Here is a 13,338-nt window from a genome sequence, read left to right on the forward strand (position 1 = left end):
AGGACTGGAAACATCAACATAAGTGTCAAAACATCATGAGACAGGATACATGCAGCCCAAACACAAGAGGAAGGATCTCATGAGAAAGCTTGTCCTTGCAAGTCTGCCCATCCCAATTCTTCAGACTCAAGGAACCAAATTCAGCCCTGTGGTAGACAAAGTGCGACTCCATTGACTTCAGTGGAGTTGGATTTGGGCTCTAGGCGTTTAACTGAGATTTGATCAAGAGCTATGTAGGTACGGACATAATACAAACACCCTGACTGACAAAGACAGTAGCATATATATTTTTGGTTGATCATCCTATAGCATTAGTAGAAACACTTAAAATACATGAAGATTGACTACATAGTAGTGCTTTTGCTTTGAAGCAGGGTGATGAAAAATATTCACCCCTTGGGTAACCCAACTGACTTCAGTGGAATTGCACTCAGATGGATTTATCTCAATAATTTTAGGAAGAAAATAAATCTCCCACAATCTCCTCATGGCGGGGGAAAAAGCCTCCAGCTACCTGATACTCCTTTTAGGTGAAAAGTACAAAACAGAATGAAGTCCATGAAACAAATTCGACTACAGTGCAGACTGGTCTATAGATGTTTCCATTTGCATAAGAAACAAGGACTGCACAAAATGTACTTAGGCCAACCGGTGTTTGATACCTGGGCTGATAAAAGGTTAAGACCTGGGGGAGGTTTGTATTTCTCTGAGTAATTTAAAAAAAAATAAAAGCTCATTAAATAGCAAAGTACACCACTGAGACTCATTGCCCAGCCCCTCCCCTTAATTTAAGCAACATTTTAACAGTGTACGTATCAGTAAAAATCTCAACAAAGAGTAAATGAAAGCTTTGTTGTGAACCTAACCTAAAAGGGCAGCTTGTCTCTTTTGCTTTGGTCTCCTCCTTTGACTGAGAGCTGAGCAAACATTTACTGTCCGGCTGTTACATGATGGAAACTAGTCTATGCTGGGATGAATATTATGACATCTGATTTTTATTACACTGGATAAGAGAATAAAGCTGATGGATGCTCAGATCTATAAGCAATGATCTTATGGGGGCCTAATTTAACTTTAACTGGAGTCAATGGAAAGGGTCTATCTGATTTCAATGGGAATTAGATCTGGCCTATAACCCCGAACCCTAGTTTCCACTTCATATTGATGTTGTTTTGAGCACTATGTTTCAAAGCACATTATAGAAAAATTGGGCCAAATACTGAAGTACTTATTCATTTCCATGGAGTTTTGCCTAAGAGAGAGATGACTGATTAAAAACTAAGGCCCAGATTCTCAAAGGTATCTAAGCTCCTAACTTCCATTGATTTCAACAGAAGTTGGAAGTCAATACCTTGCAGGTTCTGGGCCTGATCATGCCATCTTTATTCACCCTAGTAGTCCTTATTTAGGAGATAGTTAGTCTGTAGGGATGTTGTGAGGCTTATTTTCATACTTTGTATGTTGCTTTGAGATCTTGGATGATAGGAGATCTACATAAGTACAAAATATATTAACCTCTAAAAGCAACGATCCAACTATCCATTAGTTTACCCAGAAAGTTAGACCTTTTCTTTTCTTGTGAATTATCCAGCGACAAGCCCTGATTTGTATGAATGTATTTGTTGTTAGTGATTGTTCAGTTAGCAGGTAGTGTGAATACATTTCAGTTCATGGAGTATTTGGGAACTGAGTGCTTCAGCTCTTCATAATGTTAGTCATGGTGTGTGATTGGTCGATCACCTGAACTCATGATGGTGTTTCTGTTTCCTGATTGGATGGCTGAGCTAATTAAACAGGTGAATAATGGAAAGCATTTACTCTAATTCATGCAGGTATTCCCTGATGTGTTGTGTGTGTGAATACAGGAGAAGAATAAAAATACCCCAGACATTTATATCAACCAGTCATTCACCTGAATGTTCATGATGGCCCATTAAAAGTGGTGTGAACATGCTAGAAGTAAACATCTATTGGTAACCAGAATGACTGCTCACAAATGTGATTTTTTTGTAGTATATACCCAGTTTTATCATCTAATTTAAATGAATATTCTTTTAAAATTTCTCTTACAAAGTTTTTGCCTGGGAATTTGTTTCCATTGGGACTCTTCAGGTATGTCTACACTGCAGTTGGACACCCGGAGCTGACCCGTGCCAGCTGACTCAGGCTTGCGGGCTTGAGATATGGGGCTGTTTAATTGCTGCAGAGATATTCAGGCTCGGGCTGCAGCCTGAGTTCTGGGATTCTCCCATCTCGCAGGGTCGTAGAGCCCAGGCTCCAGCCTGAGCCCAAATGTCTGCACCACAATTAAAAGTCCCTCAGCCTGAGTCCTGAGGGCCAAGTCAGGTGGTACAGGCCAGTCGTGGGTTTTTAGTTGCAGTGTAGACATACCCTTTCAGTTCTAACTAGTAGAGCTGGGTGATATTTTTTTCAGCGAATAGAATTTTTGTCAAAATATGCATTTTTGGGGACTCCAAAATATTTGTCAAATTCAACCCATATTTGCAAATCAGTTTTCGCCAAAAAGAAAAAAACCCTAAAAATATTTTCTCAAAATAGACAAAATGTTTTGTTTGGACCATTTGGAAATGTTTTGGGTTTTTTTGTTTTGAAATGCTTCATTTTGACTCTTCATTTTGAAACGTCATTTCACTTCCAAATTTGGCCAGTTTAAAAAAAAACACACAAAAAAAGAGAAAAACACCCCGAATGACTAAATTGAAATGAAAAACTAAAAAAACCCAACTCCTCATTTTGAGTTGACTGAAACTATTTTGGTTGATTCAAAAAAAGGTTTTGACTCAATGATAAATATTGGAAAAAATTGGTTTTGGTTCAAACGGAACTGAATTTTTTGTTGACTTGGTCCCTGACTGGAAAATCCAGTATTTGCTTAGCTCTACTATCTTGTCACATTGGGTAGTGATTTCATTTCATTAAACTATAAGGTTTCAATGCAAGTTTCCAATTAATTTTTTTTTAAAAGGCACATTTAGGGCCAGATCCTCTGATGCCAGGGAAGCTATCATGGAGTTACACCAGGTAAGGACCTGGCTTTTCATATTTTTTTAAATTTGCTGTACTGCAATCTCACTGTTTCTCCAGCTGTGTTGCTGCAGAGCAAGAAGTTGGGGAATGCAGCCTCACTCTCTTCTGAAACGTAATGAGCAGAGATGGGCTAAGACAACTGCTACAGATTCCCCTCTGAAAGGCTTGATGGATTGTCTCATACTACCGCATGCCGAGTTAGAGGCATTACAGTGCTGTTGCCATATCTGCTGCAACATTCCAGTGCTACTGGGACACTGTCCAGAAAAAGAACATTACTGGAGCAATAGCTATGGTGCCAGTGCTGGCTGCCAGCCTGAGAAAATCAGTTAAAGTAATGAACGACACAAGTGACCCATTCTCTCTCCTTCCTCCCCTTCCACTAAAAATTCTTCTACATTGCAAAAAGATCAAGACCTGTGGTAGCGACAAAAGAAACTAAAAGGCTTACATGAAAGTGCTGTTACCTCGTGCCCCATTGCTTAAAATGCCTGCATGCCAAATCCACCGTTCTAATACAGAGAACTGGGTACCCAGTAAAAACTCAGAGTAGCTCAGAGTCAGGGCTGGGGAATTTTCAGTCTACTGAAAGAGGATGCTTCTTAAAGTGGCCACATCCTGGACTAATTGGGGAGGATAGTAACACGAGACAGACACATTTTCCACTGAACACATTCCCCATGGTGTCCCATATTTGGTGGCCTAAATTAGCACTATGAGAGTCATCCGGGGTGAGGGAGGGGGCTGCAAAAGCATCCAATCTACAGTTCTTTTCTGTTCGCACCAATGGAAAAACCGAATGTACCAACTAGTGTAACTTTGTAGCTGATTCTGCTTAGCTCTTTTGGAAAGGGGCTGAAATACAGCGTTTGGCCTTCCCGTAATGTCTGATCATTCCAGCTGACTTAAAACATGGCATTTGATTTGATATACGACTGAAGACAATGAACAAAGACAGCTCCAGGTCTTCAAAAAAGAAACCAGCATATGCTTAGCTATTTCAGAAACGTGTTTTACATGTGCAAAAAAATGTATAGATCCAAAAATGTGACTAGTGATTGTGAGTGCCTAACCTGAGATGTGTGAAAAGGAACCTGATTTCAGAGCACAGATGCTCAGCACTGACTGAAATTCAAGCCCCTTTTTAATGTAACAAGTTCGTCACCCCAAAAATTGAAGTGGTCAAAATATCTATTCTCTCTCGAAGGTCTTGGCCTATATTTTTAACTCTTTAGTGTCTGGAGAGTCAGGTTTTCCAGACCTGCAGGGCTTCATGCCAAAACCCCCAGTACTAACATGGAATTTCAGCTCCCAGCCCTTTCACAGGGCGTGGGCTAACACAAGTGAACATACATCTTCCAGCAGGTCTGAACAAGAACTCTTGCACTTTTTCCCAGTTTACGAGCTGAATTTATTTTTAAGAGCTGCTGAAGACAACATCCCAGTTTATTATACAATCTGTACATCATCCTAATCCACCAAAATACCCATGTTATAGAATAAGAAATAGAAAAGGAGGTAGGTACGCTAGCCACTGATCATGACAGGAGACAGATGGAGCATTGAACACAAACCGTTCTTAAATAATTTATCATGATCCAGATATTGATTTAGGGTTTAGAAATCAGTCTTTCCACAGCTATTATTTTATCTTGCTGTGGAAAATAGGTATATGGCTGTTATTAAATTATGTCAGGACTTCTTGTTTACTTCCATTTTTTCAGGGCTGTCAAGCAATTAAAAAAATTAATTGCAATTAATCACCCGATTAAAAAAATTAGTTGCAATTAATCGCACTGTTAAACAGTAATAGAATACCATTTATTTAAATATTTTTGGATGTTTTCTACATTTTCAAATACATTGATTTCAATTACAACACAGAATACAAAGTGTACAGTGCTCACTTTATAGTTATTTTTATTACAAATGTTTGCACTGTAAAAAATGAAAGAAATAGTATTTTTCAATTCACCTAATACAGGTAATGTAGTGCAATCTCTTTATCATGAAAGTTGAACTTACAAATGTAGAATTAGGTACAAAAAAACTGCATTCAAAAATAAAACAATTTAAACTTTAGAGCCTACAAGTCCACTCAGTCCTACTTCAGCCAATTGCTCAGACAAACAAGTTTGGTTACAATTTGCAGGAGATAATGCTGCCAACTTCTTGTTTACAATGTCACCTGAAAGTGAGAACAGACGTTCACATGGCACTGTTGTAGCCGGCATCACAAGATATTTATGTGCCAGATGTGTTAAAGATTCATATGTACCTTCATGCTTCAACCACCATTCCAAAGGACATTCCTCCATGCTAATGAGGGGTTCTGCTCGATAACGATCCAAAGCAGTGGAGGCCGACGTATGTTCATTTTCATCATCTGAGTCAGATGCCACCAGCAGAAGGTTGATTTTCTTTTTTGGTGGTTTGGGTTCTCTAGTTTCCGCATCTGAGTGTTGCTCTTTCAAGATGTCTGAAAGCATGCGCCACACCTAGTCCCTCTCAGATTTTAGAAGGCACTCCAGAGTCTTAAACCTTGGGTCGAGTGCCATAGCTATTATTTTTAAAAATCTCACATTGGTATCGTCTTTGAGTTTTGTCAAATCTGCTGTGAAAGTGTTCTTAAAAAGGATGTGTGCTGGGTCTTCATCCGAGACTGCTATAACATGACATATATGGCAGAATGCAGGTAAAACCGAAGAGGAGACATACAATTCTCCCCCAAGGAGTTCAGTCACAAATTTAATTAATACATTCTTTTTTTAACGAGCATCATCAGCATGGAAGCATGTCCTCTGGAATGGTGGCTGAAGCATGAAGGGGCATATGAATGTTTAGCATATCTGGCACATAAATACCTTGCAATGCCGGCTACAAAAGTGCCATGCGAATGCCTGTTCTCACTTTCAGGTGACAGCATAAATAAAAAGCGGGCAGCATTATGTCCCATAAATCGAAACAAGCTTGTTTGTCTTAGCGATTGGCTGAACAAGAAGTAGGACTGAGTGGACTTGTAGGCTCCAAAGTATTACATTGTTTTGTTTTTGAGTGTAGTTATGTAACAAAAAAAGGTCTACATTTGTAAGTTACTCTTTCACGATAAAGAGATTGCATTATGGTACTTGTATGATGTGAATTGGAAAATACAGTTTCTTTTGTTTATTGTTTTTACAGTGCAAATAGTCATAATCCAAAATAATAATATAAAGTGAGCACTGTACACGTTGTATTCAGTATTGTAATAGAAATCAATACATCTGAAAATGTAGAAAAACATCCAAAAATATTTACTACATTTCAAGTGGTATTCTATTGTATAACAGTGCGATTAATCACAATTAATTTTCTTAATTGTGATTAATTTTTTTGAGTTAATCGCATGAGTTAACTGCGATTAATTGACAGCCCTACTTTTTTTTATCATGACAAGAGCATATCGGTGCTAGAACTGTAGCAAATTAGTGTGATTTTGTTAAAGCTAGATTTATCAGTTTGTTATAGTCATGTCAATGCTGTGAGCCTGAATCCCTTCTGCACCAAAAACTCTTACTGACTTCCCCTTTGGCTCACTATAGCTGTTATTTGTGTCCATTCCCCTGCCCCATTCTTCCCTCTTACTACAGATACCAGGAAAGGGGTGTGATCTAGTGGATGGGACACTGGAGTGGGAGTTAGGAGAACTTGGTTCTGTTGTCTGCTCTGATCCCAAATTGCTTTGTGAATTTGGGCAAGTCACTTTACCTTGTTGCCTCTGTTTCCCCTCCCACCCTTTGTCTTCATTTTAGGGCAGAGACTCTCTGTGTGTGTACAGCGCCCTAGTACAACTGAGCCCTGATCTCAGCCAGGGCCTCTGGGTGCTGTTGAAATATAAATACATAATAGAAACCTCACTCTCCTTCTGCTGTCCCGCTCCCTCACCAGTTTCCTGGAGGCACTTCTGCAAGCCATAGATTATCTTTGAATATGCCATAACTCAGAGATTGTATTAGATTTGTAAAGCAAATGGAGCCCAACAGGTAAGAGGATGAATCCTGGTTGCTATGTCCTGCTTGCCGCAGGCTCGAAAACTCGCAGGTGTAAGGGGGGCAAGGCACAGATATGTCTGCTCTGATTCAGGCTCCCAGAAAAGCCCATGAGGGAATATAGGTGTAACCCTTCTGCCCGTCAGAGTTGGCAGCAACAAGGGCCGGGTTCAATATCTAGGGGATTCATTCCAATAACACAATGCAAACTGGCCCGAGCCCCCACCCAGTGACCTGGGACAAGTATATACCACCCCCGCTGGGCGCCTCCAAGAGGCAATACTTCCCCTCTCGCAAGCACATAGTCTGAGTGTAGCAAAAAGCCTTTTAATAACAGAGAGAAACAATGTGGCATTATGTTGGGGAAACACCACCAACAGGATTCGTAACACAACCCATGAGCAAAAAAAAAAAAAAAAAAAAAACCGCCCCAAGCAAATTGGGGCATGTCCTTTCCCTTTGGTTCTTGAGTCCAGCAACCCCAAATCACCCAAAGTCCCAAAAGTCCAATGGCCCAAAAGTCTCTGTCCCTGGTCAGGGCAGCCCCAGAGTTCGAAAGTTTATCTGCAGAGCTTTACCTCCCAACCTGGGTGGAGATGGTGGGGGGGAGAGAGGTAAGGGGCACCTTACATGATCTGAAGCTGCCGCCCCACAGCTCCATAGGCCTTCGCTCCACTAGCCGCCCCACGAACTGCTTCGCTCGGCTCCACCAGCCGGTCCACAAACTGCTCCGCTCCACGTCCCACAAGCAGCTCCCGCCATCCCACGAACTGCTCCACCAGCCTGTCCACAAGGTACTCCAGTCGTCCCACAAACGGCTCCACAATATATCTTCAGGCACCCCCAGTACTTAAGACAACGCTCAGTGATTTCAGCTCTTAGTCAGTTCAGCTCTTTGGTGAATTCAGCTTGTAGTAGGGGAGCCTCTGCGCTGGTGCACCATTAGCCCAAAGTGAGCTCAGCAGCCTGTAACTAGACTCCTAATGGAATCAAAATTAGCTCTGATATTCCACAGTGGCGAGAGGAGGAAGTGCAATTAGCATGTAAGGCCCTCACCAAGGGGCCCATGCCACCAAGTATTAATACTTGTCCCCAACCTCTCTCAATTCACAGAGTTTTGGAACCCATGACCCTTGCCTAGCGAGTGCTACTTAGTTGATGGTGAGTCCCTCCATCATAACAAAAGGCCAAGTACAGTTCCAAGCACAGTTCCCATAATCAGGGTAATAACAATTTATTCTTCCTGACCCAATAACAGAGACACTGGGGATCCCACAGCAGCCAAAGTGACCATTTGGGCAGCTATGGCCTCATTCTAGGCGGGGTGGGTGTGCCTATGCAAATGAGATCGACCCCTGAAGTTCTTTTCCACAACTTGCCACACCTCACCACCAGATGTCAGGGTGGAGCTCATCCTGACACTGCTTACATAGGGAGGAACATTCTGGGGTGGAATATAGCTGGGCTTCGTCTGTGCTTTTGGGGATGTACACCCTGACCTGGCGGAGAATTATGCTTTCTCTCCTGAAGATTTTGTTCTCTTAGCAGGTATAATCTAGGCAAACCGCTGTCAGCAGGACCATTGATGTTGGGAATATGGGCACACAGCAGCACTGCTTTGATCTGAGTGGGCAGGGAGGAGAAAACCACAGTGCACGCTGTTCCTTTGGATGCTGTAACAGGGTGGCCTGCGCCATTAAGGACCAGGAGGCCTTGAGGCCAGTCAGCTCTATTCAATTAGCTCTGCTGGCTACACCTGGACAGGGTCGGACTTAAAAGGAAAGAAGTCCAGTAGTGGGGAGCTGGCTGGAGAGGAGCGCAGAAGACTCTGAGGAGCCAGAGGAGAGTACAAGGCAGACAGAGGCCTGTAGAAGATTCCAAGCAGGAAGGCTGGGGAGTGGCTGTTCAGGAAAGAGCAGGGGGCAACCCAAAGGAGCCCAGGCGGGACTGAGGAGAGAGGTGAAAAGGAGCCTAGGAATGGTGAAAGCTGAGCCCCAAGAACAGAAAAGACAGACTCCTTGGGAAGGTGGCGCTAGGCCCTGCCGGAGAGTGGAGCGAAGACTTTGCACTGGGTATGGTTTGGACGTGGACCCCTGGAATGGGTGGTCTTTTGTTAGCAGCTTGGCAGGAAGGCCAAGTTATGTCTATGGCAGCAAATTGCCACTGAAACAAGAATAGGCTGAAGACTGACTAAAGGGAAACTGAGGCAGGGATTCTAGCACAGCCCCCCCTGCTGCAAGGGGGGCACTCTGGAGACAGCCACCTTCCCCACTCCCATATGTTATCCAGTGGTGGCTAGCCTACGATCTTGGATATGGTGATATAGAACTGGACTTGGTGACTTGAGTGGGAGCTATGCCTATTTAGCATCTCTGACAGCCAGGGCACATCTATTTCAGTGCCTCTATCTAGATTTAGATGCTGAACTTTTGCCACCCAAGTATGAAAATGTCGCCTTTGAGCTTTTTGTGCCTCAGGTTGACCCTCTGGTATGATGCTGTGGGTATAACCATGCACACCTGCTCTGTGCATGTGTGGCGCTGGAGTGTGGACGGCAAGCCTGAGGGCCCTTGGGAGAGTCTTAGAAATGGGTCCATATTGCTGATTCTTAGTACTGAGTTTGTTTGAATACTTTATTGCTCTGTATATGTGTGTGTGTGATTAGCTTTGTAAACTACGTTAGCTGGGAGCTGCCTGTTTCAAAGTAGGGTGGGGGTGGCTTGGAATGGGCCCTCACAGGAGCCTCTCACCAGTGTGTGCTGCTGTTTGAGGACTTGGACTGGTCGCTGGGTGCTGAAGGAGACTCTCACAAAACAGTCTGAATTCCAAGATTAAACAAAGTTGTCTTTCAAAAGTTGGGCCTTGCTGCTGAAGAGGTAACCCAAGGCCTAATCCAGTTAATGCACAGTGCTCTAAGACAGGGGTGGCCAACCTGAGCCTGAGAAGGAGTCAGAATTTACCCATGTACATTGCCAAAGAGCCACAGTAATACATCAGCAGCCCCGTATCAGCTCCCCTCACCCCACTCCCAGCGCCTCCCGCCCACTGGCAGCCCCGCCAATCAGCACCTCCTTCTCCCTTCCCACGTCTCCTGATCAGCTGTTTCATGCAGTGTAGGAGACTTGGGGGGAAAGGGGGGAAGGAGAGGAGCGAGGGCACGGTAGGCTCAGGGGAGGGGGCAGGAAGGGGTGGAGTGGGGCAGGGCCTGCGGCAAAGCCAGGGATTGAGCAGTGAGCACCCCCCTGCACGTTGGAAAGTTGGCTCCTGTCACTCCAGCCCCGGAGTCAGTGCCTATACAAGGAGCCGCATATTAACTTCTGAAGAGCCGCGTGGGGCTCCAGAGCCACATGTTGGCCACCCCTGCTCTAAGATGATTCAGTGAAAGTCTCTACTAGCCAGCGTTGCAAACTCTCACCAATTTATTGTGAGTTTTGCAACATTTGATGTTTTCCCTTATAGCCTGTAGGCCTCAGCATCCAACAGAATCTCAGCTTTAATTTTTGTTTCTAAAAAGTAAGTTTCTAGCCCTTGCACAAGAAAACATGAACCCTAAAGATTCAAAAGCTGGAAGGCAAATAACAGGACTCCAAATGCATTCTTTTAAAAATCTCTTGATTTTTAAGCCACATAAGTTAGGCTCCAAAAATCATGATTTTTTGAAAGTTTGGGTTTGGCCATGCTGTGCTATAGAAGGGTAAAGTCTCCCTATTACAGACCTTAGTCCACTCTCTCATACCTCCAGTTAAAATTCAGTTACTCACTGTTACCAAACAATCTTCCATCAGTATCTATAGTGCTGTCCTCTCAAATCACCGCCCGTATAAAATGTAAACTTGAACCTTTGCACTCTTATCAATAGCCGTTGCTGATTAGAATCAGTGTTCTTGTTTTCCAAGCCACATAATCCCACTAGTTCATTCTTAGACCTACTTTTCTTAATACACTGTAACCGTTAGCCTTCGAGTGTCCTACTTTTTAAATGTTTGTGATTTCCAGCAGGTCGATAACATCCCAAATGGAGACAGTCTCTTATTGTCGAGGGTCTGATAAATGCATTATGAAGAGTTGTTAAGTGGCTTTTGAGTGCTGGTGCCCTTTCTTTTGAGATTATGCATCATACTTAACGGTGGTCATTAGAAATATAAATAGCTTTTGCTTTGCTTGTATGCTGTATCCCTTGCTTCTCCTGTAGACTATATGCTCTTGTGAGCAAGGACTGGCTTTCTCCAGTATATGTTTGTACAACACCAATGCAAACAAGAAATGGCTTTGTATGAAGTTGAGTTGAGATCATGTTGGGACTGATCCAATGGTCAGTGAACTCCTATTGTTGGCACTGGATTGGCCCCAAGCTTGCAATAGGTAATTCAAGCTCTGTTTTTTTGTGCAGGGGCTGTGGTCCAGGTCACAAATCTTTGGTGTTTGAATTCTCACAGGGCTAGAGATTCTAAAGTGAGGCAGAGATCCCCAGGGATTACCCCTGGATCTGCCCTGAAAGGATCTTGAATTGACAATGACCATCTCTGTCACCTCAGCAAAGCTCTCCCACCAACATAGTGCTGCTTACACCACCACTTACACTGGTGAAACTTACGTTGCTCAGGCTGAGAGGTGACTCCTTTAGTGACCTAAGTTTAGTTTGTAGCCACCTTTGCCCCTTCCTCATCTCAATTGCAACTGGCGCTGTTCCTCCTGCGAGACCAGCACAGAGTGTCGCCCCACGTGTGTAACCAGGTTATATTAAAAAAAAAGAAAAGAAAATGTATATATATTATATTTTAATGTAAGCGCTTACTCTCTTTTTGCTTTGTTTCACAGTGGTAGAGATGAAACTGCAGAGAGTATGTGATCTGGCATTTTAGTGGCAGAAAGAATGTAATTTTAATCCAAGAGAGCAAGGGAACATTGTGGTCATCTAAGTGGTATTTTTTTTTCCAATTATTGCACATCAAAGCCATTCCTTATCGCTCCCTGCCTCAAGGAGATAACGTTTTACCGTCTCTGAAATTTATCAAAGTTCTTTTCTTCCATTAAAATTCCCAAGTGGTACAGAATCTGATTAATTTCCAAGGGATAGGTGGAGTTTAAGGAGTGTAACAGAGTGTAACAGATCAGATTCTAACCTCAATTACATTGTTGTAGATCCAGAGTAACTCCATTGCCATCAGTTTAGAATCTGGACCCAGGTATCTGAAATAATTAACACAGGAACATAGAATTCAGTGCAGCTGGTAGCACTGTGAAAATTAATAGCTAAAGGGAAAGCTAGACAGGTATCTTTGTAATTGAGTCAGCAGTGAAGATTTGAACAATGTAGGAACATTATAAAGCTTAACTGAATCTGAAATGCTTGTAGTGATGGATTTGAGCACTGGGTCAATTCAGGGGATTAGTCACTCTTATTTTTGCCCCAGGGTTCCTGTTAAAATCTGCCCCGGAGCGAACTTTAGAAATGTTTCGTTATTAGAGTTAATTGGACTCTGTGCTTGAGCTACTGCAATCTATGACTAAAACATCTCAGTTTCTTAAGGAGTCCATGATTCACTCTATTGCCTGGTATGAAGGTGTGCGGACGAGTGGTGGCGACGTGCAAAACACCCCTTTCTCTCCCCCCCCCCCACCTGCAAAGCCACCTTTCCCCTCTCTGCCAGCGTCTATGCTGGCAAACTTCATAGTCGTAACTCACAGCCCATGCAGCTGCATTAGTGGTGGTAACAGCTGAAGCTGTATTGTAGGCAGAGCTGAGGCTTTGATGTGAAAAAGCACGAGCCCTGTCTGCACTACAGCTTCTGCCATGTCTACTGCCCATGTCTAAGTCTGCCAGGTGACTGTAGACAAGCCCGCTACGGCTGCTGCTGCTGTGTTGGAGCTGAACTCTGCATGGCTTGGGAATCTGGGGAGAAGTAAGGTGAAGAGCTACTCCTAATGGGACATCATCCTCTCGAGTGCAAAAACTAGCCTAACGAACTGCTGCTCTGTGCAGAAGAGATTCCTCTTCCCTGGCTTTTCTGCGCTGCAGAGGGGTTGTGAGTGGATGGCTGCCATTCACCAAGCTAATGGCACAGGAGCGTAAACAAAAGTCATGTCATTGTGAGGAATGCTGGTGTGGGCAGGGAGAAGATCTAGGCCAAGCTCAGAGCTCTTCCTCTTGTTCTCTCAGATCTGTGCCTGTCCCCAAGGAAAAGAAGTTCCACTCACTAGCCGCCTGATTTTACTGCTGGCCCCTGCCTCCCGTGGAAGGCAGCGAGCAGAACTGCAATGG

At 43.4% G+C, this 13,338-nt stretch overlaps 1 protein-coding gene across 1 annotated transcript in view; it reads right to left on the bottom strand.

Annotated features, from left to right (window-relative positions):
* The window catches only part of TECTB (tectorin beta), a 28,677-nt gene extending 15,805 nt beyond the window's left edge, over positions 1-12,872 (bottom strand). Inside the window, exons 1-2 of the mRNA XM_043551966.1 lie at positions 12,763-12,872; positions 12,200-12,266 (exon numbers count right to left, since the gene is read on the bottom strand). Of these exons, the coding sequence (XP_043407901.1) occupies positions 12,200-12,266; positions 12,763-12,872 (177 nt within the window). The remainder of the gene's footprint in view (positions 1-12,199; positions 12,267-12,762) is intronic.
* Between the last annotated feature and the right edge of the window lie 466 nt (positions 12,873-13,338).

The sequence above is a fragment of the Chelonia mydas genome, chromosome 7 (assembly GCF_015237465.2).
Source record: "Chelonia mydas isolate rCheMyd1 chromosome 7, rCheMyd1.pri.v2, whole genome shotgun sequence".
Lineage (NCBI taxonomy): Eukaryota > Metazoa > Chordata > Testudines > Cheloniidae > Chelonia > Chelonia mydas.